General features: G+C 42.2%; 1 protein-coding gene across 1 annotated transcript in view; it reads left to right on the plus strand.

Moving 5' to 3' along the window:
* LOC138665696 (hexokinase-1) overlaps window positions 1–25,637 on the plus strand; it is a 118,837-nt gene that overhangs the window by 90,857 nt on the left and 2,343 nt on the right. The window contains exons 5-17 of the mRNA XM_069753412.1: window positions 2,308–2,403; window positions 3,198–3,297; window positions 3,379–3,562; window positions 4,793–4,948; window positions 5,087–5,320; window positions 6,471–6,775; window positions 8,176–8,324; window positions 10,048–10,167; window positions 10,284–10,379; window positions 12,120–12,219; window positions 15,967–16,150; window positions 16,237–16,392; window positions 19,143–19,376. Coding sequence (XP_069609513.1) covers window positions 2,308–2,403; window positions 3,198–3,297; window positions 3,379–3,562; window positions 4,793–4,948; window positions 5,087–5,320; window positions 6,471–6,775; window positions 8,176–8,324; window positions 10,048–10,167; window positions 10,284–10,379; window positions 12,120–12,219; window positions 15,967–16,150; window positions 16,237–16,392; window positions 19,143–19,376 — 2,114 coding nt within the window. The remainder of the gene's footprint in view (window positions 1–2,307; window positions 2,404–3,197; window positions 3,298–3,378; window positions 3,563–4,792; window positions 4,949–5,086; window positions 5,321–6,470; window positions 6,776–8,175; window positions 8,325–10,047; window positions 10,168–10,283; window positions 10,380–12,119; window positions 12,220–15,966; window positions 16,151–16,236; window positions 16,393–19,142; window positions 19,377–25,637) is intronic.

Consider the following 25,637-nt stretch of genomic DNA (forward strand, 5'->3'; position numbering starts at 1 on the left):
TAATGCTCCATACAAAATGACCCCATATAATTCTCCATACAAAATGAGCTCCATATAATGCTCCATACAGAATGGGCTCCATATAATGCTCCATGCAGAATGGGCCCCATATAATGCTCCATACAGAATGGGCTCCATATAATGCTTCATACAGAATGGGCACCATATAATGCTCCATGCAGAATGGGCCCCATATAATGCTCCATACAGAATGGGCACCATATAATGCTCCATGCAGAATGGGCACCATATAATGCTCCATACAGAATGGGCCCCATATAATGCTTCATACAGAATGGGCCCCATATAATGCTCAATGCAGAATGGGCCCCATATAATGCTCCATACAGAATGGGCTCCATATAATGCTTCATACAGAATGGGCACCATATAATGCTCCATGCAGAATGGGCCCCATATAATGCTTCATACAGAATGGGCCCCATATAATGCTCAATGCACAATGGGCCCCATATAATGCTCAATGCAGAATGGGCCCCATATAATGCTTCATACAGAATGGGCCCCATATAATGCTTCATACAGAATGGGCCCCATATAATGCTCCATACAGAATGGGCCCCATATAATGCTCAATGCAGAATGGGCCCCATATAATGCTCCATACAGAATGGGTCCCATATAATGCTCCATGCAGAGTGGGCCCCATATAATGCTCCATGCAGAATGGGCCCCATATAATGCTTCATACAGAATGGGCCCCATATAATGCTCAATGCAGAATGGGCCCCATATAATGCTCCATACAGAATGGGCCCCATATAATGCTTCATACAGAATGGGCACCATATAATGCTCCATGCAGAATGGGCCCCATATAATGCTTCATACAGAATGGGCCCCATATAATGCTCAATGCACAATGGGCCCCATATAATGCTCAATGCACAATGGGCCCCATATAATGCTCAATGCAGAATGGGTCCCATATAATGCTCCATACAGAATGGGCCCCATATAATGCTCAATGCAGAATGGGCCCCATATAATGCTCAATGCAGAATGGGCCCCATATAATGCTCCATACAGAATGGGTCCCATATAATGCTCCATGCAGAGTGGGCCCCATATAATGCTCCATGCAGAGTGGGCCCCATATAATGCTCCATGCAGAGTGGGCCCCATATAATGCTCAATGCAGAATGGGCCCCATATAATGCTCAATGCAGAATGGGCCCCATATAATGCTCCATACAGAATGGGTCCCATATAATGCTCCATACAGAATGGGTCCCATATAATGCTCCATACAGAATGGGCCCCATATAATGCTCAATGCAGAATGGGCCCCATATAATGCTCCATACAGAATGGGTCCCATATAATGCTCCATACAGAATGGGTCCCATATAATGCTCCATGCAGAGTGGGCCCCATATAATGCTCCATGCAGAGTGGGCCCCATATAATGCTCAATGCAGAATGGGCCCCATATAATGCTTCATATAGGATGGGCTCCATATAATGCTCCATACAAAATGGGCCCCATATAATGTTTGACATATAAAAAAATAATCACATAGTTACCTCTCCCTCAGGTCCGCTCTCCTCAGCGAATTCTGTTTCTGTGCAGTGCTCAGGACAGAGGGCGCACGGTAGCGACGTCATTGCGTCCTATGCCCTGAGACGTCAGAGTCAGAACACGCAGAAGAGACCGGAGCTGCGGAGGAAGAGGTATTTCAAACAGTGTAAAGCATGGGTGGGCACCGGCAGTTGTCAGTTGCATTGGGTGGTGACGCTGGCCCTGTCTGCCTGCAAGGGCCCCCATCCACCTCCGGGCCCCTACACGCTGCACTGGCTGCACTGGCGGTATGTCCGCCCCTGGCCTTGGGCTCGTTTAGGCTCCAGAGTCAGGATACAAAAGCCATGCCCCTGACTGCCATCATTTCTGATTCACTAGCCTACCTTAATGGGACAGTGTTAAAAATTGTATCCCCAGGCAATTAATATGCTTGTGTAGCCCTGTAGAAGATAAAAGATAGACTGGCTTATCATATAAAGGGCTACACAATCATATTAATGGTTTTGGGGGAGAGGTCAATGTTTCTGATATGTTACCTGTATTTGGATAGTGACGAGTGGGGCAAATTGCATTTTATGTATTTCCGCATTTCCCTATTAAGTAGGAGTATTTCTGCCACTTTGGTGTCTATATCTCACAGTATTTTATTTGGAGACATTGAGAAGTAGAACAGTTTTATCATAGTTTACCCCTCTGTCCTGCTATGGAAGGGTTACTGTATATCACTAGAATATGCCCCTTATTACCCGGTATTATTGCTACAGGGTGTGCTGCTCACATGGACCAAACGATTCAAGGCCAGTGGAGTCGAAGGGATGGATGTGGTTAAACTGCTGAACAAGGCCATCAAAAAACGAGGGGTGAGTCCTTGTGTCTTTTGAGCAGAAGTTGAAAGTATTCTGTACAGAAAGGAATAAACTTCTAAAAATGAACTTTCAATGTATTGTGACGAATATATTGAATTGCTGATATATCTACCGTACGTTGATCTATCAGTATGACCTACGTAGGGTTTCTAGAGCTATCTTATTTTGGAAGTACAGATGGTCACAGATAACTATCATTATGTACTGCGATTACCATAAATGCATCTATGGTAAAATATGAATAATTTAATAAATGATGCATTAATTATATATTGCTTATTCCTAAAAAGGATTTCAATATCCTCTGAAAGGGAATCTGTCACCAGGTTTTTACCACTTACTCCAAGAGCTGCATAATGTAGAGGCAGAGACCCTGATTCCAGCGATGTGTCACTTACTGGGCTGCCTAGTGTAGTTTTCATAAAATCACAGTTTTATCAGCAGCAGATTATCAGTAGAGGACTAGTAAACCTGCTGCCAAGTAGTCAAGTATATTCATGAGCGTTGTACAACCCCGACCCCACCACTGATTGGCAGCTTTCTATGGGCAGAAAGCTGTCAGTGATGTGGGCAGTTATACACAGCTTAACATTCACAGAACTACTAGGTCTGCAGCAGAGAAAACTACAGCAAGTAGCCCAGCAAGTGACATATCCCTGAAATCAGGGTTTCTGCCTCTATATTATGCTGTTTTAAGATGCAAAAACCTGCGGACAGATCCTTTTTAAATAGTTTTATTTATACGTTAGTAAGTTATTGCTTTCTTATTGTTCTGTTCTTGTTCATAGGACTATGATGCAGACATTATGGCCGTTGTAAATGATACTGTTGGGACAATGATGACTTGTGGATTTGATGATCAGCGCTGTGAAGTTGGCATAATCATTGGTAACGTGATACAATCCTTTGTGTATAGGAGTCTAATGTTGGATAGTTTTCCATTTGACTTACTGTGATTTATCTTCTAAGGTACTGGAACGAATGCCTGCTACATGGAGGAGCTGAGACATATTGATTTAGTAGAAGGAGATGAGGGGAGAATGTGCATTAACACTGAATGGGGATCTTTTGGGGATGATGGATCTTTGGAAGACATTAGGACTGAATTTGATCGAGAGATTGACAGAGGTTCCCTGAATCCAGGAAAGCAGCTGTAAGTAACTGCACTCATCTGGGGCTGCTCAAACCCTAAAAGTCAATTTTGCATTTGTTGAATGTGGAAGGCGCTACATTAACTTTGGTGGTTGATCCAAGTGTACGTGTGTATGGGAGAGTTGGGGAAAGCTGTCTGCTGGATGACTGATCAGACAACAGCAAGTGAAGGTTTATGGGCACATTTTACTAAATTGTTGTATCTCCTTTTTAGTAATGTTGATAGATGGGGTCCAAGTTCTTCCACCAATTGCTCGAACCAAGTGGAAAAAGTTTTCAGAGGTCTGTAGAGGCTCAATGTAACCTCAGCTTGTGCACTGGGGATTAGATGAGCACTTGTTTGATCAATCAGCGCCAGTCCCTGGAATTGGACGCCACCTATTAACACTACTGAACAGGATCTATGAAACCATATTTAAAAGCCTAGTTACCATTTAACTCTGAAACATTTGCTGACAATGCTTATTAGCGCCCTGCACTGCAGACTCCTAATCCCAATGCTGGTCCTAGAGACACATTACTGACATCTACTAGGGGGCAGTCAGTTATACCTACTGAAATGGCATTCTTCAAGGCCAAGACAGTGGAGAAGCAGAGTTTTATAGAAGAAAATCCAAATAATTGTTCTAACCAATGTATTTCAAGAATAGTAGTGTACATGTCCAGTTTTACAAAGTAGTGAGAAACATAAGCATCAGGTGATCGAAGAATGTAATAAATATATATGCATATATATATATATATATATATATATATATATATATATATATATATATAGCTGTGGGTGGTGTGAACTATGGGCATGTGTTGAGTGTTCCAGGACCAGGGGCTCCTTCCCTGTCCCTAACGCTTGGGGTGCCCTAGCTCACTCTGTTCCCCAGATAACTTCTGATGGTGAAGACGCCGGGGCCGTGTACCTTGCCTTAGCTCCAAAATCCGCCCTCAGTCTGTACTGTCAGTAGGGAAGAACGGACCCATGGAATTTCAGGTTCGCCAGGTTTGACTGAACTTTAGTCCAAAGTTTAGTTCGGGTACCAGAACTGTTCCCAAACTTGAACTCGAAGTCCATAGTAATCAATGAGGACCTGGAATTTGGAGCTGGAATCTCTGTCTCTCTCTTGAAGTCCGTGTTTGAAGTTCAGCATCGGACACTAGGTGTGTGGTATGAACTCCGAATTCAAGTTCACATTTTTGCAATGTCAGTATGTGCAATGTGTTTCTTTCTCTGCAGGTTTGAGAAGATGGTCAGTGGAATGTATATGGGAGAACTTGTCAGACTTATCTTGGTAAAAATGGCCAAAGAAGGACTTCTTTTTGAAGGAAGGATCACTCCAGAGCTGCTAACTAGAGGGAAATTTGAAACTAAACATGTATCTGCCATAGAGAAGTAAGTTACTATGTACATACTGTACAGCGTATATATATATATATAAACACCTAGTCATAACAATACATGTCATAAGGGGTCGTGTATTACCAGCCAGCCGGTAAGTGCTCATTTCAATAATTCATATTTTCTTTTCAGGAGCAAAGAAGGTTTAAGCAAAGCCAAGGACATATTGACCAGATTGGGGGTGGAACCCTCCCATGAAGATTGTATCGCTGTCCAACATGTCTGCACAATTGTTTCCTTCCGCTCAGCTAACCTCATCGCCTCTACACTGGGTGGGATCCTAACCCGTCTTCGCGACAACAAAGGTGTTCCCAGACTGCGCACCACAGTTGGCATTGATGGATCGTTGTACAAGATGCATCCACAGTAAGTGTCCCAGCTGTGATTAATTGATCATTGATCTCTCTCCTCTCATTATCATCCTCACTCACCTGACGTTCTCAGAAGTGGGTATTTGGGATATTCGTTATCCCTAATTACTTTGACACCATTATTGTGTATTTGTTCTAGATGTTGGAAACTTTCCTTTCTTTACTTTACTTAAATGGATTTTAACCATTTCTATATGTAACCATAATGTTGCTCCATAAGCCATTAAATCCATCCTCTTATGATTCTGATGCCGACTGCACATTAGGTGGAGAAAAATCCCTTCCCGTTCATGCAGCTCAAATAATGGCAAACAGAATAACTCCCTAGATAAATGTCCCATCTCCAGAAATCTAGTAGCCTTCATTGATAATATTATTTTCCTAAAATAAACAACCAGGAAATGCTACATCCCGCTCAATAAATTAACCATAACAATGGCGATCTTATTACAGCGTACAAAAATATGAAGGAACAGTACAGAGATCTGACTTACATATCTTTTTACACTTAAGCTTGTGATGATGACAAGGGGGCATCCTCCGCATCTAGGGGAAAGAAGGTTTAATCATAATCACAGATGCGGATTCTTTACTGGAAGAGCAGTGAGACTATGAAACGTTCTGCCACATGATGTTCTAATACTTAATTCACTAAAAAAGTACAAGAAAGGCCTGGAAGCCTTTTTGATTAATATGATATTACAGACTACGTGTACTAGATTCTGTGACGGAAAGTTAATCCAGAGAACTAGCCTGATTTCTGCATGTGGGGTCAGCAAAGCCTTTTTTCCCTAACATGGGGCAATTGGCATCTACCTTGTGTGATTTTTTGCCTTCTTCTGGATCAACATTTTAGGTTATGTCTCTGTTTCAGCCTTAAAACCATGAAACTATGACACCAAGCTTAATGGTCAAGGTGTTCGTTTAAGAAAGTTGGTGAGAGTCATAGCGTTTCTTTTGTGTTGGATTTGCCATTGGCTATTACGATGAGAACTGTCACCTACGTGGGTCCCGCATGGTTCTGCACATTGCGCTTTTAGTCCTTTCTCCTTGTTGCTCTATCTTATATAAAGAAAGAAAGTTTAGTCTTAATAGACCTGATGGATACAGTTAACGTAATATTTTCTCTTATATGTTTTGTGCAGATACGCCAGACGCTTACACAAAACACTGAGGCGATTGGTCCCTGACTCAGATGTGCGATTTCTGTTGTCCGAGAGCGGCAGCGGTAAGGGAGCCGCTATGGTGACAGCAGTGGCTTACCGTTTGGCTGAACAGAGGAGACAGATGGATGAGACACTCGAGGAGTTCAACCTCAGTCATGAGCAGTTGTTGGAGGTGAAGAGAAGGATGCGGGTTGAGATGGAGAATGGATTGAAGAAGAAGACTCATGAAATTGCAAAAGTGAAAATGTTGCCAACATTTGTGCGCAGTACACCAGACGGCACCGGTAATGGTCAACATCCAAATATAGGGAGCACCAGGGGCTTAACTACAATAGGTTCAGGGGTTGCAATCGCACCCGGACCCTGGAGCCTAAAGAGCCCAAAAAGTCTCTTTAAAGACTTAAAGACTTGCAATAATTAAGGACCCCATAGGAGCTTTTGCATTGGGGCCCAAGAGCTTTACGTTATCCATTGGGGAGCACAATACTTGTTTTCTGAACATCCATTATTACTTGTTAATGCTGGATTGTGGACAAGGTCCTAAATCTAAGTTTTATATTTATAATGAAAAGAAAATCATCAAAAATTGTGATAAAAGCATGGTACTTTCTGTTCTACAGTCACATTGCATGTGTGACAATTCTGGGAATATGTTGCATAACCAGCATATGACTATGCATGGTTTCCTGTGACTCTGTAAATGGCATTTTATGTATGATATTCACCCTTTTAAATAATCTGATTTTCTTTCATTATTGAAATCATGTTATAGAACATTGGTATGCATGGTGGGAGGCCCCCATACACATCAGATCCGGGCTCCTCCAAATCGCCCGGCAAAGCCACCAATAATCTAATGCAGGGGTGGCGAGTATCTTTTATGCCAAGGGCCATTTGGATATTTCTACCATCCTTCGGGGGCCACACAAAGCGTGCGCTAACTCTACCCACAAAGTACGTCCTGAGGCCAGCACTGGTATCACGATGTCATTTTTCATTGCATGTGTCTCAGCATTCAGTAGTGAACACCGCGTGCGTGAGCTGACAGCAAGAATAATAATAATAGGCTTTATTTATATAGCCAAAAGAAGAAAATGTCCAGCTTCACCGAATCCGTGAAAAAAAGTTTCACGGATTCGAATGTGATGTCATGATTAAGGGAGCTTAGTCTCCAGAAACGCGTTGAGATTCGTACCCATATGGTTTGTGCTGAAGTTTGTATCCTCCATATTTAAATTTGTGAATAAAGAAAACTTTTTTTCACGTATTCGGTGAAGCTGGACATTTTCTTCTTTTGGATTCTACACACCTGGACACAGCGGGTCCGTGCTCCCGAAATTCAGCTTATGCATCACGGGTGAGCTGGTTTATATTCCTTCTCTTCAAAGTTTATTTATATAGCGCCAACATATTCCACAGCGCTTTACAATTCAGATACAGATACAATAAAAAATGAATGAACCGGAGGCAATCAAAATACGGCACTGCGGTTCCATGAAATCTGCCCCGGGGGTCAGAAAAAATCTCATCAAGGGCTGTAAATGGACCACGTGCTTGAGGTTTCCCACCCCTGATCTAATGTGTATGGTCAGCTTAACTTTCTCTAAGGCAAGCAAGGTCTTTGTTTTTTTGTTAATTGTGTATCAAATCTATACTTATCACGTTTCATTGGTAACTTTTCTAGAAAATGGTGATTTTCTGGCTTTGGACCTTGGAGGAACAAACTTTAGAGTTTTACTTGTCAAGATTCGCAGTGGGAAAAGAAGAACAGTGGAAATGCATAATAAAATCTATGCCATTCCTATAGATGTCATGCAAGGGACTGGGGATGAGGTAAGTCAGATAGGTTATACATTTATCCTTTATGTCCAATAAGAAACCTCATGACTTTACAGTGCCCTAAAAAAGTATTCATAACTCGTGAACTTTTCCACATATTTTCATGTTAAACCCACAAACCTTATGTGATATACAAACACAAAGTAGCAAGTATTTGTGAGGTGTACAAGTGTAAAGGAAACGATACATGGTTTTCAAAATATTTAAAAATATAAATCTGAACATTTTGATGTGCGTTTGTATTCAGCCCCCTATAGTCTGATACCCCTAAATAAAAGCCTGAGTGACCAATCGCCTCTAGAAGTCACATCATTAGTAAATTGAGTCCACATGTATGTAATTTGTTCTCAGAATAACTACAGCTGTTCTGTGAAGGCCTCAGACGTTTTTTGAGAATATTAGGGATCAAACAGCATCATGAAAACCAGACAGGTCAGGGATAAAATTGTGGAGAAGACTAAATCAGGGTTAGGTTATAAAAAATAGCTCAAGCTCTGAACATCCCACGGAGCACTGTTCAATCCATCATCCAAAAATGGAAGGACTATGGCACAACTGAAAACCTACCAAGACATGGCCGCCCACCTAAACTGATATCCCAAGCAAGGTGAGCACTAATTAGAGAAAAAGCCAAGAAGCCCATGGTTGCTCTAGAGGAGCTGCAGAAATCCACAGCTCAAGTAGGACAACTACTAGTCATATACTCCACAAATCTGGCCTTTATGGAATAGTGACAAGGAGAAAGCCATTTTTCAAATAAGAAGTCCCATTTCAGTTTGCAAAAAGCCATTTAGGGGACACAGCTAGCATGTGGAAGAAGATGCTCTGGTCAGATGAGACCGAAGTAGAACTTTTTAAGCTAAATGCGAATCGCTATGTGTGGTGGAAACTACCACTGCACTTAGCCCTGAAACACCATCCTTACTGTCAAACATGGTGGTGGCAGCATCATGCTATGTGGATGCTTTTCTTCAGCAGGGACAGGGAAGCTGGTCAGAGTTGGTGAGAAGATGGATGGAGCAAATACAGGGCAATCCCAGAGGAAAACCTGTTAGACGCTGCAAAAGTCTTGAGACTGGGGCATAGATTCACCTTCGAACAGGACAATATCCCTAAACAATCAGAGCTACAATAGAATGGTTTACATCAAAGAATATTGTGTGTATGTGTGAATGGTCCAGTCACAGTCCAGACCTAAATCCCATTGAGAATCTCTGGCAAGACTTGAGAATTGATGTTCACTGATGTCGCCATCCAATCTCACTGAGCTATAGCTAGTTTGCAAAGAAGAATGGGCAAAAGTTTCAGCCTTTAGATGTGCAAAGCTGGTAGAGAGTTACCCCAAAACACTTGCAGCAGTAATTGCCGGAAAAGGAGGCTCTACAAAGTATTGACTCTTTTGACCATAAGTAGCTAACAAAATGTCTCTATGCAGGGACCTCAGCTGTAAGAAAACCTGGTATTAAAGTCCCCAATACACATTAGACTATTGTCTAGCAGTGTAAAGTGTGTCTCTATTCCGATTTCGCCAACATTTTATGCTGGATATCGATCTGTCGTCTCCAATCAAATTTGGGCCCTGGAAAAATAAGTAAAATTTGAATGCATGTGAGATCCGGGTGCATTATTTGTCCCCCCTGCATTACCAGTGATGTCACTGAGAATCAGTGTTTCTATGTTTAGTTTCCTAACCAATATTATTATTGTCTTGTTTCAGCTTTTTGATCACATTGTTCACTGCATCTCTGATTTCTTGGATTACATGGGAATTAAAGGGGCGCGACTTCCTCTTGGTTTCACCTTCTCATTCCCCTGCAAGCAAACCAGTTTGGACGCTGTAAGTCATTAGGACAACTATGGGGTTGTGGGATTTGTAAGAAAAGTAATTTTATATATTTAGAGGTTAGGACACATACACTGACTTGTGATACAACAGTGCGTATGTATATACAGGGAATCCTGCTGACATGGACCAAGGGCTTTAAAGCAACTGACTGTGAGGGTGAAGACGTGGTTAACCTGCTAAGGGAAGGAATCAAGAGGCGAGAGGTACGAGTGTAAAACAAGCTTTCTTACACTATGTGTTTCATACCTTCTTGTATATAGCCGACAAAGGCTTTGGGGCTTAATGTGGAGGTAACATAACTCAGTGGGTTAGGTAGGGACTTATTCACAATCCTGGATGATTATTAGCCACCCATGAACATTTATGACATGGAGTGCATTAAGATTGTAATTTTTTTTTTATTATATTTTTTACCCCTTCCCCTAATGTATGTGCAGATGATTTCTTTTCCAGGTGGATTCCGCCTGACAAAGATCTCAATAAATGTTAAAAATAATGAACATGGAGTATGCACAGCAATGTCAACATAACTTGCTGTGCATATGTTCCATCTTTTTTTTTTTCGCTTTTTTAACTGCTTCAGGCTTCAAAAGCTGTGAAATGGCTAAAAAAAATGGCCTGGCCATTCTTCTGGTGGCTTACCCTTATAAGCCCCCACTGTTTTATATATCAAATTTTAATGACGAAGATGTCATGTGCACATAGCCTGTAGGGTTTTTCTCCCAGATGCAGCACTTTTCTTGTCCTAAAGGTTCATTCAGACGTCAGTGGATCTCGGCCCGATCTCTGACTCCATTGCCCGGACTGGCCATGTCTCTCCCCACCAGATTGTGACAGATTCATATGTTTCTATGAAGCTGTCATGCTTGGGTCAGGAGAACCACGGCCAATCTGTGCATTGGCGGTCCGTGCTTGGACCAATTTTTACCAATGTCTGCATAAGCCATAAGGCTGTTTCCGGCTTTGTTGCTCAGTCCTAATCAAATTAACAAGGCCAAACTGCAATGTACATGGCCAAAAATAATTTTTTTCAGGAAAAAACCCATACCACCTCTGTTACAGATAAGGCCTTGTTGATATCTGTGTTGGAGGCTCAGTTACGAGCCTCTATTGCCACATCGTTTTTAACATAAAGTGGAGCATGCTGCCCTATTTTTTCCCCGTAAAAGGACTTCCTTCCACCATTATAGAGATCCAATGGATCTTTTTATAGTCAGTAGGGTCTGTACTCCACAGTTTGTATTTGTCATCATTGTGATGAATCTGTCTCCAGAATAATTTTTTTTCCTGTTTCTATAACAGAAGAGCAAATCAGAATTCCTAACATGATATTTATAATATATTGATTCATGATTGGGTTCCTTATCATTCTAATGTGTTACCCCTTTAATTGCCCACATGATAGCCCTGATAATGGGCCTATTGTATCAATCATTAGTCATGCAGAAGAAAGTGATCAGAAGATGACTGACATCTACATTAAAGGATGTCAGGTATAAATCTGGCTACAGTGGTGCCCACAATGTCCATCCAAGGGCTTAGATTGGTAAATCTCAGACTACTGTATCACATATACAATGGCTATACCATTCTGGGCATATATCCTTAGCTCAGGTGCTTAGATTTACCTCCTGTATAGTAATATTAGGCCACGTTCACACTAGCAGTATTTGGTCAGTATTTTACCTCAGTATTTGTAAGACAAAACCAGGAGTGGAACAATCAGAGGCAAAGTATAATAGAAACATATGCACCACTTCTGTATTTATCACCCACTCCTGGTTTTGGCTTACAGATACGGAGGTAAAAACTCACCAAATACTCAGCGTGTGAATGTGGCCTTATAGTTTCTTGGACAGATGAATTGCTTAGCCCTAATGAGCTGAGGAGCATCACAGAAAATCAATTCTGGATTAATAGTATGTCTCCATATCTTATAACAGGAATTTGACCTTGATGTAGTCGCCATAGTAAACGACACTGTCGGCACAATGATGACTTGTGCATATGAAGATCCAAACTGTGAAATTGGTCTCATTGTGGGTAAGTACGCATGCTTTGTACATGTTATCTACTCAACCATCATATTTTTAATTCTCAGGACAGAGACAGACTGCCGTATTTCTCGTGCGAGAATCGTGTCGCACTGCACAGATTGGCCTGGCACCTCTCCTGACCTGAGCAAGACGGTATGATGAATTTCTACGCAGCTGTCAAGCTTAGGTCAGGAGAGCCGACAGTCAGTACGAGGTTTACGATGTGATTCTCGCACGAGGAATATGGCAGTCTGTCTCTGCCCTTAGGCTTATATCAGCTTCCCCTTTTCAGAATCACATAATGATAGCACCACAGCTTTATATGGGTATATTTAGTAATACTGCCTAATTCTAAGGGAGTGCGATCTTGAGGCCCCCATTCACTTTAGACTAATGTCTGCAGAACCCACCTATATCGATGGGCTCAGGCGACAGTCTAATGTGTACTGTGGCCCCAATAGAAGACGACTAGGAGATAAGAATCTGGCATGTCCGATTTCGGACCGTCGATCCTTTTGTTGACTAAGAAATAAGCAGTCACTCAAGATGTTTGATAGTCGCTTGCTCACAGAGAACATAGGCACACTTGGCTGAGTCGGCACCACCGTCATATAGGGGCAGAGAGCCTGATTCCAGTGATGTGTCACTTACTGGACTGCTTACTGCAGGTTATTTTCTCTCTGTAGATGTAGCAGTGACCAGAATACTGAGCCCTGTATAACCCCACCCATATGTCTAATTGGCAGCTCAGGGCTGGCTCCAGGTTTTTAAGGGCCACGGGCGAAAGAGTCTCAGTGGGCACCCCCCATTAACACATACCACGATTCATGATGCATAGATACAGCAGAGAAGTATAATTATAGAACAATGCCAGATTTCACTTCTTACACGAGTGATAGCTATTGTAAATTCTACAATACCATACAGCAGAGGGCCTTTATATAAGTCAACCCCTTATATGCCAATTATGCGAGAGCGATGTGCGAGCCTTGCATTGCATCACCCAAAATGTCCGTATTTCTATGCAGCTGCACACTCCTGTCCAAAGAACGGGCGGCGTGCAGGGTGAAGTGATGCGAGGCTCTTGCAAGTGGAACTCCGAGTCCGACCTAATATATAGTAATGATTGGTCACTTAGTCACTTACTAGTCCACGTGTGTGTTCTGGAAAATAAGTCCTGATAGTGGCGTTTCTGCACTGTGTCACTCTTGGAATAGGTGACATGTAGATCCTGTGCTTTAGCAGATGGCTAACTCTGGTGATCTAAGGTCCAGAGGTCTCAGGTATCAGTACCTGTAATATTAGAGGCAAATCAACATTATAGAATACTTTTGGGTTTTCATTGGTTGTAAGCCATAATCATCTACATTAACAGAAATAAACACTTGAAATAGATCACTCTGTTTATAATGACTATATAATATGGAGTTTCATGTTATGTATTGAGGAACTGAAATAAATTAACTTTGATGATATTCTAATTTTGTGAGCAGCACCTGTATGCATACAACTTGATGAATAGGCAGCATTTTGTTTGTTTAGTATAATACACCCCATAGTCCTCCATATATTATAATGTTCACCACAGTCCTCCATATAGTATAATGCACTCCTCCATATAGTATAATACACTCCTCAGTTTTCCATATAGTATAATACACTCCTCAGTTCTCCATATAGTATAATACACTGCTCAGTACTCCATATACAGTAGTATAATACACTCCTCATAGTGCTCCATATAGTATAATGCACCGCCATCGTCATCCATGTAGTACAATTTACTTCCCATAGTATAATGCACCCCATAGTTCTTCATATAGTATCCAATCCAAAAGACTCATAAATATTAAAGCTTAATATTTTTGGAAGTGTTTTTTTTTTTTTAGATTTGGCTATCTTAGGAGGATATCTGTTTGTGCAGGTAACTATTACTGTCAGAATTATTAGGCAACTTAATAAAAACCAAATATATTCCCATCTCACTTGTTTATTTTTACCAGGTAAACCAATATAACTGCACAAAATATAGAAATAAACATTTCTGACATGCAAAAACAAAATCCCAAAAAATTAGTGACCATTATAGCGACCTTTCTTTATGATGACACTCAACAGCCTACCATCCATAGATTCTGTCAGTTGCTTGATCTGTTTACGATGAACATTGCGGGCAGCAGCCACCAGACACTGTTCCGAGAGGTGGACTGTTTTCCCTCCCTGTAGATCTCACATTTTATGAGGGACCACAGGTTCTCTCTGGGGTTCAGATCAGGTGAACAAATTTCTTCAATTCATGGGCAGTTATTTTGCACCATTTCTGCCCAACATGCTTCTTGCAACCCTGTTGGCTATTTTCCATGAAACGCTTGATTGTTCGGTGATCACGCTTCAAAAGTTTGGCAATTTCAAGACTGCCGCATCCCTCTGCAAGACATCTCACAATTTTGGACTTTTCAGAGCCCGTCAAATCTCTCTTCTGACCCATTTTGCCAAAGGAAAGGAAGTTGCCTAATAATTAAGCACACCTTATATAGGGTTTTGATGTCATTAGACAACACCCCTCCTCATTACAGAGATGCACATCACCTGATTTACTTAATTGGTAGTTTTCTCTCAAGCCTGAACAGCTTGGAGTAGGCTGGGGGGCTGTATTACATTCTATGGGGGGGTTGTATTATATTCTCTGGGGGGCTACATTATATTCTATGGGGGAGGATTGCATCATACTCTTTTATGGGGCTACATTATATGTATAGGTAGGCTGTATTATACACTGCATGCAGAATTATTAGGCAAGTTGTATTTTGATCACATGATACTTTTTATACATGATGTCCTACTCCAAGCTGTTCAGGCTAGTCCTGTGTAACCCCGCCCCAACACTAATTAGCAGCTTGCTGAAAATGTACAGTGTAGACAGGAAGCTGCCCAGGGCCGGCATCAGCACTCGGCGCACCCGGGCAAGTGCCGGGGCCCTGGCGAGACGGGGGGGGGGGGGTTGCCCACTAATGCTGTTTGAGATACAGGCGACTCACCGCCCGCCAGCGCTGACTCACCCCCTCGCCAGGCCGTCTATGACGCAGGTATAGTTTAATGCAATGATGGAGGAGAGAGAGTCAAATGACACTTCCTCTCCCATCATTCCCCTCTGCCTCTGACACTGCGGGTGCCTGATGACGTCAAAACATCGCGTACCTGCTGTGTGGCGGGAGATTGCAGCCGCTGAGACCGGAGCCGGGAGCAGCGCGGGGCACGAAGATGAATCTGGGCAGCTTCCTGTCTACACTGTACATTTTCAGCAAGCTGCTAATTAGTGTTGGGGCGGGGTTACACAGGACTAGTTTGCTAGTGACATCTAGTCTGGAAGTGATAATCTCCTGTTGATAAAATACTGATTGTATTGAAACTACAGCAAACAGCCTAGTAAGTGACATCCTAGAATCAGTGTCTGTGACCCTAAATTATGCTGCTGTCAGATTGAATATAAAAAAACCTGCTGATTAGTATTAGTGTATAAGTGTATTAGTCTTACTCTGTGCCACAATTTTGCCACATTGTATTGCACATCTAAAACACATGCAAGTCATGTAAGTAGTTTTTGAGCGCAAATTACACCCACTTTCTGGCAAATTAAGCTTGATAAATAAGCCCCAATGTATTAAAATACTTTAAAGCTGCACAGATCAGCATATATGATATTGTCTATTTTTCTGGAAGTTTCCTGCATAACCCAGCATGTCTTCTTATGTAGGTACCGGCAGTAATGCATGCTACATGGAAGAAACGAAGAACATAGAAATGGTAGATGGAGATGCCGGGAGAATGTGCGTCAACATGGAATGGGGAGCATTCGGAGACAATGGATGTCTGGATGATATCCGAACAGTATATGACAAAGCAGTTGATGAACTGTCTCTAAATTCAGGAAAACAAAGGTACATGGCCGAGACATCGGGCCAGAGCTCATACACAACGTTGGGTTTATCTGGATTTCATCCACTGCCATTTTTGTGCTTTTTAGATACGAGAAAATGATTAGTGGCATGTACTTAGGAGAAATTGTAAGAAACATTCTGATTGATTTTACAAAGCGAGGTTTTCTATTCCGCGGCCAGATTTCGGAGGCATTGAAAACTACGAGTATCTTCGAAACAAAATTCCTTTCACAAATTGAGAGGTAGGTAATGAGCATGTGCATGCGCATGTGATTTTTTGGGGAATTGCCTTCCTATACAATTGAAATGTTGCTCCTTCGTTTCTATCCCAGTATCTCAGATGTGAGCGATCACTATAACAATGACACTGTTTCATTCACAGTGAATCATTATCTGCTAGACACATCCATGTGAAACATCCGAGTTATGTCACTTTTTTACCTATAGATTGTCACAGATCCATTCACACATCCCTGAGAATCATGGATCCGAGAATGCGATCTTTGAGAATCAGAGCATGTCCTGTTCTGTTCCACTGTTGAGGATCAGGATCGGATGTGCTAAGTTTGCCTGTGCACCATCTGATAAAAATATTGGGCAGCACACCGACATTCCCATTGATATGCAAATATATCCTGAGGCTTTGCTCACTCCGGGCTTCAGGAATTATTATTATTATTTATTATTATAGTGCCATTTATTCCATGGAGCTTTACATGTGAGGAGGGGTATACATAATAAAAACAAGTACAATAATCTTAAACAATACAAGTCATAACTGGTACAGGAGGAGTGAGGACCCTGCCCGCGAAGGCTCACAATCTACAAGGGATGGGTGAGGATACAGTAGGCGAGGGTAGAGCTGGTCATGCAGCGGTTTGGTCAATTGGTGGTTACTGCAGGTTATAGGCTTGTCGGAAGAGGTGGGTCTTCAGGCTCTTTTTGAATTGTACTTACTCCTCTTTCATTATTTATAGTCAATCACTGGGTTCTGTGATCATGAGCCTGCCACAGCTCCAAGAAAATAATTTTTAAAAATAAATAACAGTTTTCAAGAGTTGGATATCAATCTAGCAATACCTTTACATGGCCAGTCTGTTCCTCCGTTACTGAAAAATCAGTGTTTGAATTAATATGTAAAGGAGGCCGAAGAGCTATTTGTAGATCTGAAGCCTCTGTCACTCCAGCTCTATTCCCCGCCCAGCACCGTGTCCTCCTGCTTAATTGACTGTTCCTATACCTGAAGTCACATAGCATAGAGGCTGCCGGCTAAGCAGGAGGCAGGGGTTCTGGGCGGTGAATAGAGCTGGTGTGACAGAGGTTTTAGATCTACTATAACTTTTCAGCTTCATATAGTAGGAGGTGGCGGTTCTGGGCAGGGAATAGAGCTGGAGTGACAGAGGCTTTAGATCTGCTATAACTTCAGATTCATATAGTAGGACGAGGAGGTTCTGGGCGGGGAACAAAGCTGGAGTGACAGATGCTTTAGATCTATTATAACTTTTCAGCTTCATATAGCAGGGGGAGGCGGTTCTAGATCGGGAATAGAGCTGGAGTGACAGGCTTTAGATCTATTATAACTTTCCAGTTTCATATAGTAGGAGGAGGCGGTTGTGGGTGGGGAATAGAGCTGTAGTGATAGAGGCTTTAGATCTATTATATTGTTTTAGCTTCATATAGTAGGAGGAGGAGGTTCTGGATGGGGAATAGAGCTGTAGTGATAGAGGCTTTAGATCTACTATAACTTTTCAGCTTCATAAAGTAGGAGGAGGCAGTTCTGGGAAAGGAATAGAGCTGGAGTGACAGAGGTTTTAGATCTACTATAACTTTCCAGCTTCATAAAGTAGGAGGAGGCAGGTCTGGGTAGGGAATAGAGCTGTAGTGATAGAGGTTTAGATCTACAATAACTTTTCAGCTTCATATAGTAGGAGGAGGCAGTTCTGGGCAGGGAATAGGGCTGGAGTGACAGAGGTTTTAGATCTACTATAACTTTTCAGCTTCATATAGTAGGAAGAGGCGGTTCTGGGTGGGGAGTAGAGCTGGATTGACAGGCTTTAGATGTACAATAACTTTTCAGCTTCATATAGTAGGAGGAGGTGGTTCTAGGCATGGAATAGAGCTAGAGAGACAGAGGTCTCTCCAGAGATCTACTATAACTTTTCAGCTTCATATAGTAGGAGGAGGCTGTTCTGGGTGGGGAATAGAGCTGGAGTGACAGGCTCTAGATCTATTATAACTTTTCAGCTTCATATAGTAGGAGGAGGCGGTTCTAGGCGTGGAATAGAGCTGGAGTGACAGAGGCTTTAGACCTACTATAACTTTTGAGCTTCATGTACATATCAATTCAAACGTTGATTTCTTAGTAACGGCTGAACAGACTGGCCATGTAATGGTATCGCTGGGCTTGTCTTTGAAAGAGCTACATGTGCATATAAATAGTTTGGGGTGTGGAATCCTGCTGACAGATTCTCTTTAAATGAAAACTGTCAATCGATTTGTCTTGCTGCCCGAATCACCGGCCGTATGAATCTGACCTTGGCTGTATAATTGCTGCCAGGTACATTTTTCTCTGAAATCCTGAGGCAGAGATGGGACTAGACTGATGACGCATCGTCCATGTTCTCCCCGCTCTAGTTCATTGCCCGGTCTCTCCTGATGTGCGCACATTGCCGGTCAATCAGCCACAGCAGTGTCAGGGGCGGCATCGGACTAATCTACTCTGTGACTATGTTCCTAGGTCTTTAAACAATGTTTTCTCCGAAAATCCAAAGCGTTGCAGAGAGAAGCATACCTGGCTGCGATTGTACAGCCAGGCTCCGATTCATGCTCCCCGTGGTTTGGGCAGCATGAATCAACTGACAGGTTCCCTTTAATTGTCAGATCCAAATAACTGAACAGAAATAACACATTTCTTAAAATAAGTTATAGATGATGAATAGTAAATCTGTGACCCTAAGGAGATGTTAAGAGCACGGTATCTCTTTTCATGCAGTGATAGGTTAGCATTGCTGCAAGTACGGTCGATCCTCCAGCAGCTGGGTCTTAACAGCACCTGTGATGACAGCATAATCGTCAAAGAAGTCTGTGGCGTTGTATCAAGAAGAGCAGCACAGGTGTGCGGGGCAGGAATGGCGGCCGTGGTGGATAAGATCCGGGAAAACAGGGGCCTGGACCATTTGGAGGTCACAGTTGGTGTCGATGGAACTCTGTATAAATTGCATCCACAGTAAGTAATGACATGTCTGCGTACTGTAGATTTACATTTTCCATGTATCCAGACTCTTCTATATATGTACAGTAGGTATCACATTTTCTTATCCAGCTTCAAAATTAGAAGGGAGGGCGGACTGGATATGGGGAAATGGAAACACGCGTTCTTAAAGGGGTTTTTCCACTAACAAAAGTTAATTTTAATCAATAGATCTTGGAATAATAATAATTTCCACAATTGGATGTGTTTATATAAAATGTTCCTGTGCTGAGATAATCTTATAAATGTGCCCCGCTGTGTACTGTGTAATGGCTGTGTCTGACAGTACAGGGACATGGTCTGATCATATCACAGCTCCTAGGGCAGGGGAGGAAGAAAAACAGTATACAGACAGGACAGCATGTCTGTTTTTAACCCCTTAAGGACCTGGGGTATTTCCGTTTTCGTTTTTTGCTCCCCTTCTTCCCAGAGCCATAACTTTGTTATTTTTCCGTCAATATGGCCATGTGAGGGCGTGTTTGTTGAGGGACAAGTTGTACTTTTGAACCACACTGTTGATTTTACCATATCATGTGCTCGAAAACGGGAAAAATATTCAAAGTGTGGTGAAATTGCAAAAAAAGTGAAATTCCACAATGTTTTTTTGGAATTTTTTTTTTACTATGTTCACTAAATGCTAAAACTGACCTGCCATTAAGATTCTCCAGGTCATTACGAGTTCGTAGACACCAAACATGTATAGATTCTTTTTTATTTAAAGGGAACCTGTCACCCCGAAAATCGCGGGTGAGGTAAGCCCACCGGCATCAGGGGCTTATCTACAGCATTCTGTAATGCTGTAGATAAGCCCCCGATGTTACCTAAAAGAGGAGAAAAAGACGTTATATTATACTCACCCAGGGGCGGTCCCGCTGCTGGTCAGGTCGGATGGGCGTCTCTGGTCCGCTGCGGCGCCTCCCATCTTCATTCCAAGACGTCCTCTTCTGATCTTCAGCCACGGCTCCGGCGCAGGCGTACTTTGTCTGCCCTGTTGAGGGCAGAGGATAGTACTGCAGTGTGCAGGCGCTGGGAAAGGTCAGAGAGGCCCGGCGCCTGTGCACTGCAGTACTTTGCCCCTGGGTGAGTATAATCTAACGTCTTTTTCTCCTCTTTCAGGATACATCGGGGGCTTATCTACAGCATTACAGAATGCTGTAGAAAAGTCCCTGATGCCGGTGGGCTTACCTCACCCAGGATTTTCGGGGTGACAGGTTCCCTTTAAGTGTTAAAAAAGTAAAAAAACAAATGTTGCTATTTTACGAGACCTGTAGCGACTCCATTTTTCGTGATTTCGGGTTGGATGATGGCTTATTTTTTGTGTGCCAATGTGACGTTTTTACTGATACCATTTTAGTGCAGATACGATATTTTGATCACCCGTTATTGCATTTTATTGCAATGTTGCAGCAACCTTAAAAAACGTAATTCTGGCGTTCTGATTTTTTTCTCGCTACGCCGTTCACCAATCGGATTAATTCTTTTTATATATTGATAGATCGGGCGATTATGAATGTGGCGATACCAAATATGTGTATTTTAAAACAATTTGTAATTGTTTTATTTTGAATGAGGCGGATGAGGGGTGATTTTGAACTTTTATATATTTTTAAAAACATTTTTTTAACTTTTTACTTTCTTTAATAGTCTTCATGGAAGAATAGAAGCTGCGATCATCCAATCACTTGTACTACATAGAGCAGGGCTGCAGCTCTGAGTATCAGAAATGCTCACTTGCTATGAGCTGGGCGGCGCTTATAGCGATCCCACGATGACAGCCACAGGGGTCTGCTGCAGACCTCGGGTTGTCATGCTAACTCATTAGCGACCTGCGGTCATGTGACACGGTCACCAATGGGCGAGGTTAATGATGTGCTTCCTGTGCGTGCATGTTAAATGCTGCAGTCAGAGATGGACAGCGCCATTTAACATGTTAACAGCCTCGGGTGGATCGCGATTCCATCTACGTCTATTAGGGACACATGACAGCTGCTCAGCTCAGCCGCCATGGGCTGGAAAAGGTCATTGCCGAAGCCCACACCAAACGGGGAGGTATCCAATGTCTGATATATCCGTCATTGGACGTCAAGGTGTTAAACAATGTATTACTTTAAAGAAAGAATCCTTTGCAATCCCCTGCTGTCCTGTCTGTATCCTCTTGCTTCCTCCCCAGGAGCTGTGATATGATCAGACCATGTTCTTGTCAGACACGGCCATTACATAGTACACAGCTGGGACACATTTATAAGATTATCTCAGCACAGGAACATCTTATTTAAACACATCCAATTGTAGAACTTATTATTACTCCAAGGTCTATTGATTAAAATTAACTTTTGTTCGTGGGAAACCCCCTTTAAGGTCTCCAACATACCCTCTAAAATTGTCTCATAGATGATAAACAGTGTTACTTATTTATGGACTCCACATATAAGCTGTGAACATGGAGGCTTAGTCAATCCTTCATTAGTCTTTGCCAATGAATAGTCTGAAGGTCTTGTAAGGTGTGGTTCTTGGACATGCCTTTTCCAAATTAAGGGTTGTCTCTTGTCATAGGTAACATAGGCCAATCCTTAAGGGCTACTGTTAAAGCAGGAGTCTGATGAACAATTTTATTCTGTAGTCCATCTTAATTATCTATGTATAGGTGTGTAAGTATCACAATACACCCTGACTTCACCAACTTTCCTATTCCCGTTGCCCGCTCACATAGCATCTACTGTGCTGCTTCCCTAGTATAAGTCTATGAGGTTCAGGACAAGGATCCATAGACTTAGATTGTGAAAGCCACTTCTGGTCCATACTTGGACCCCTGTGTGAGTCTGATATCAGGTCAGGGGGGCCGGAAGAGGACAGGAGGGAGCACCGCTGGAAACCCGGGAAGATGGCAATCGTTAAGTATCTTAGTGCATTTACACACTGTTACATAGATTAGGAATCTTTCCAGAATATAGATTTTGATGAAACGTCTTCATTAATAAAAGAAAGACATACATTTTCTAAACAGTGGCTCATTCCTTTCTGCTATACTAATGGCTTATTAATAGCCCATAGGCCACCAACTTGAGATAGGTGGGGTCTCGCATCTAGCACAGAGAAAATAATAGAGGGCCACTTACTGGGAGCACCACATCATTTTCACGACTATGGTTTCAAGAATCTGACCCCAATTTGATATAGATGAACTTTCTTAGGATAGACGATCAATACTGTAGTCAAGAAAATCCCATTAATCTATCTTCTACATCAGGATTACAGCTAGTCCCCTGTAATTAAATATCTGCCAGGATTACAGTCGTCACAGTCATACTGTAAGAGTGCTCTCCATGTCAAGTGTAGGAAAGAAAAAGCTTCTTCCTTCACTTATGAAGTAACATGCAAAATGACTAAGGGTCTGGTAGATTACAATAAAAAAGGGGAGAAACCAGCGCTGCTTATAGTCAGAACACAATACATAAAGTGCACATATTGATTTCTAACTGTATTTCAAAATGAGACATTTAGCAAACAATTGATCAATTCTTTGAGCCACCCCGCCACGCCAAGGCATTCTCATAATGGGGCAGTCCTACTCTACGATTTTTATATTCGCTGTGCCATTACGGCCTCCTAAATGCATTAGAAGCAAGACCACATTAAATGCAAAAACTGTACCTGAAGCGTTTCTGAATCACTCCCATGGCGTCAGAAATGGCAAGGGCCCTGGTAGATTACACAGTATCTTATAACCCTTGCAAATTGACTGCAAATTTTGAACATAGCACTCTGTTGTCAAGAGTCTTTAAAGGGAATCTGTCAGCGGGTTTTTGCAACAGAATATGAGAACACCATGATATAGGGGAAGACACCCTGATTCTAGCGAAGTATCAGTTACTGTGCTGTGTTTGCTGTTTCAAATCAATTAGTGTTTTATCAGCAGGAGATTATCACTGCAGGACAACTGGCCTCCTGACTCCTACCCAACCATACACCCAGCACTGATTAGCAGCTCTCAGTCACTACACAATGTACTCAGACAGCTGCTAATAAGTGGTGTGGTGAGCTCTGCTAATTCTGGAACAGAGAAAACTGATTCTATCAATACTTCTACACCCAGTAAACTTAAAGGGACACTGTCACCTGAATTTGGAGGGAACAATCTTCAGCCATGGAGGCGGGGTTTTGGGGTGTTTGATTAACCCTTTCCTTACCTGCCGGCTGCATGCTGGCTGCAATATTGGATTGAAGTTCATTCTCTGTCCTCTGTAGTACATGCCTGCCAGCATGCAGCTGTCAGATTACATAGTAAAATCCTCCTGCCAGATACCCTGTAAATGGAACCTTTCAAAGCGGGAGTACGAGGATTAGGAGCCGAGAGGACGCACAGACACCACAGAAATGACGCCCATGGGACTGCACTATCCTCATTTAAATACGGCACCGGAGCAATTAAAATGGTATCTTTGGGTGTATCCAGGGGGAGTCAGGAGATGATAGATACGTTTGTGGAATGCAGAGCAGGAGCAATTAAAGGTGGTGGTATTTGTTCAGAGACACAAAAACTGCTGACAGATTCCCTTCAAAAGGAACCATTGATGTAGAGAATGGTATTGGATCTGCAGCCAGGATGTTATAGAGCTAGAGGAGCTAATCAGATTGATAAACATTTTTGTGGGAAATGTTCCAGTGGGTGATCCTATTCAGTGATTTACAGTGATTTCCCTGTATGACTGTGCATACATAGATTGCTGTCAGTCACTGGTAGGACCACTCGCTGGACTCAGTGAATAAAGCACAAGTTTTACTGAACCTTTTCCAACAATCTTATATATCATTCTTCAGCTCAACTTCTCATTCTCTCCGCAGATCCCTTTAATACATTAATAATAATTTTCATTTCTATAGTGCCAACATATTCCACAGCACTCTACATTTCAGAGACAATAAAAACATGACAGAGTAAACACATAATTTAACAGATGCAAAGAGGAGTGAGGGTTCTGCTCGCAAGCTTACACACAATGAGAAAATAGGGGAGATACGAAAGGTAAATGGTAAAAAGTGCTTGTATTGTACGGTCCAGCCATCAATAAATAGGGTATGCACATAACGCTGCATAAACCGGTCATCGGCTAGTATGTGCACAAGTACACACACAGAGGGTTGTTAAGTGCATGGAGGCTGTGTAACAGATGCTAAGAAGGACCAGATTTGAAAGCAAATTTTTGAAGAGCAAAATGAGAATAGTTACATAAGTAGCGTGAGGCAATAGACCGATCTTAAGAAATGCATTTTTAGGCCACACTTAAAACTTGGTATTGTGAATTAATCAAATTATCCTAGATATTGCATTCCAAAGAATTGGTGCAGCACGTGAGAAGTTTTGGAGGCAGGAGTGGGAGGCTCTGATTATTGAAGATGTTAGTGTAAGGTCATTAGCAGAACAGAGGGCATGAGTAGGGTGGTAGGCTGAGAGGAGGGATGAAATGTAAGGTGGTGCTGAACCATGGAGCGCTTTGGGGGTGAGTATGATAAGTTTATATTGGAATCTGTACTGGATAGGCAACCAGTGCAACGACTGGCACAAGGTAGAGGCATCAGTGTAACGGTTGGTGAGAAATATGTTCCTGGCTGCAGCTTTCAGGATGGATTGGAGACGGGAAAGTTTAGTAAGACGGGGACCGATTAGTAGAGAGCTGCAATAGTCCTGGCGAGAATGAATAAGAACAACATTAACAGGTTTTGGAGAGTCAAAGGTAAGAAAAAGTCAAATTCTAAAGATGTTTTTGATGTATAGGTGACATGGGCGAGCGAGTGAACGAAAGATCTGAGTCAAATATAATCCCAAGACAGCGGGCATGTTGCTGAGGAGTAATGGTGGAACTACACATGGAAATTTTAATATCGAGCATAGGTAGGTTAGTGAAGGGAGGAAACACAAGGAGTTCAGTTTTTAACAGATTCAGTTTTAGATAGGAGGACATGATGTTAGAGACAGCAGAAAGACAATCACTGGTATTTTCTAGTAATGCTGGGGCGATGGCAGGAGACGATGTGTATAATTGGGCGTCATCAGCATAGAGATGGTACTGGAAACCAAATCTACTGATGATTTGTCCAATAGGAGCAGAATACAGGGAGAAGTTGAGAGGGCCTAGAACCGAACAATGAGGAACCTCAACAATAAAAGTAAGAGTAGACAGAAAAACCTACAGTACAGGAGCAGTCAGAGAGGTAGGAGGAGAACCAAGAGAGAAGTAT

Source organism: Ranitomeya imitator, chromosome 2 (genome assembly GCF_032444005.1).
Source record: "Ranitomeya imitator isolate aRanImi1 chromosome 2, aRanImi1.pri, whole genome shotgun sequence".
NCBI lineage: Eukaryota > Metazoa > Chordata > Amphibia > Anura > Dendrobatidae > Ranitomeya > Ranitomeya imitator.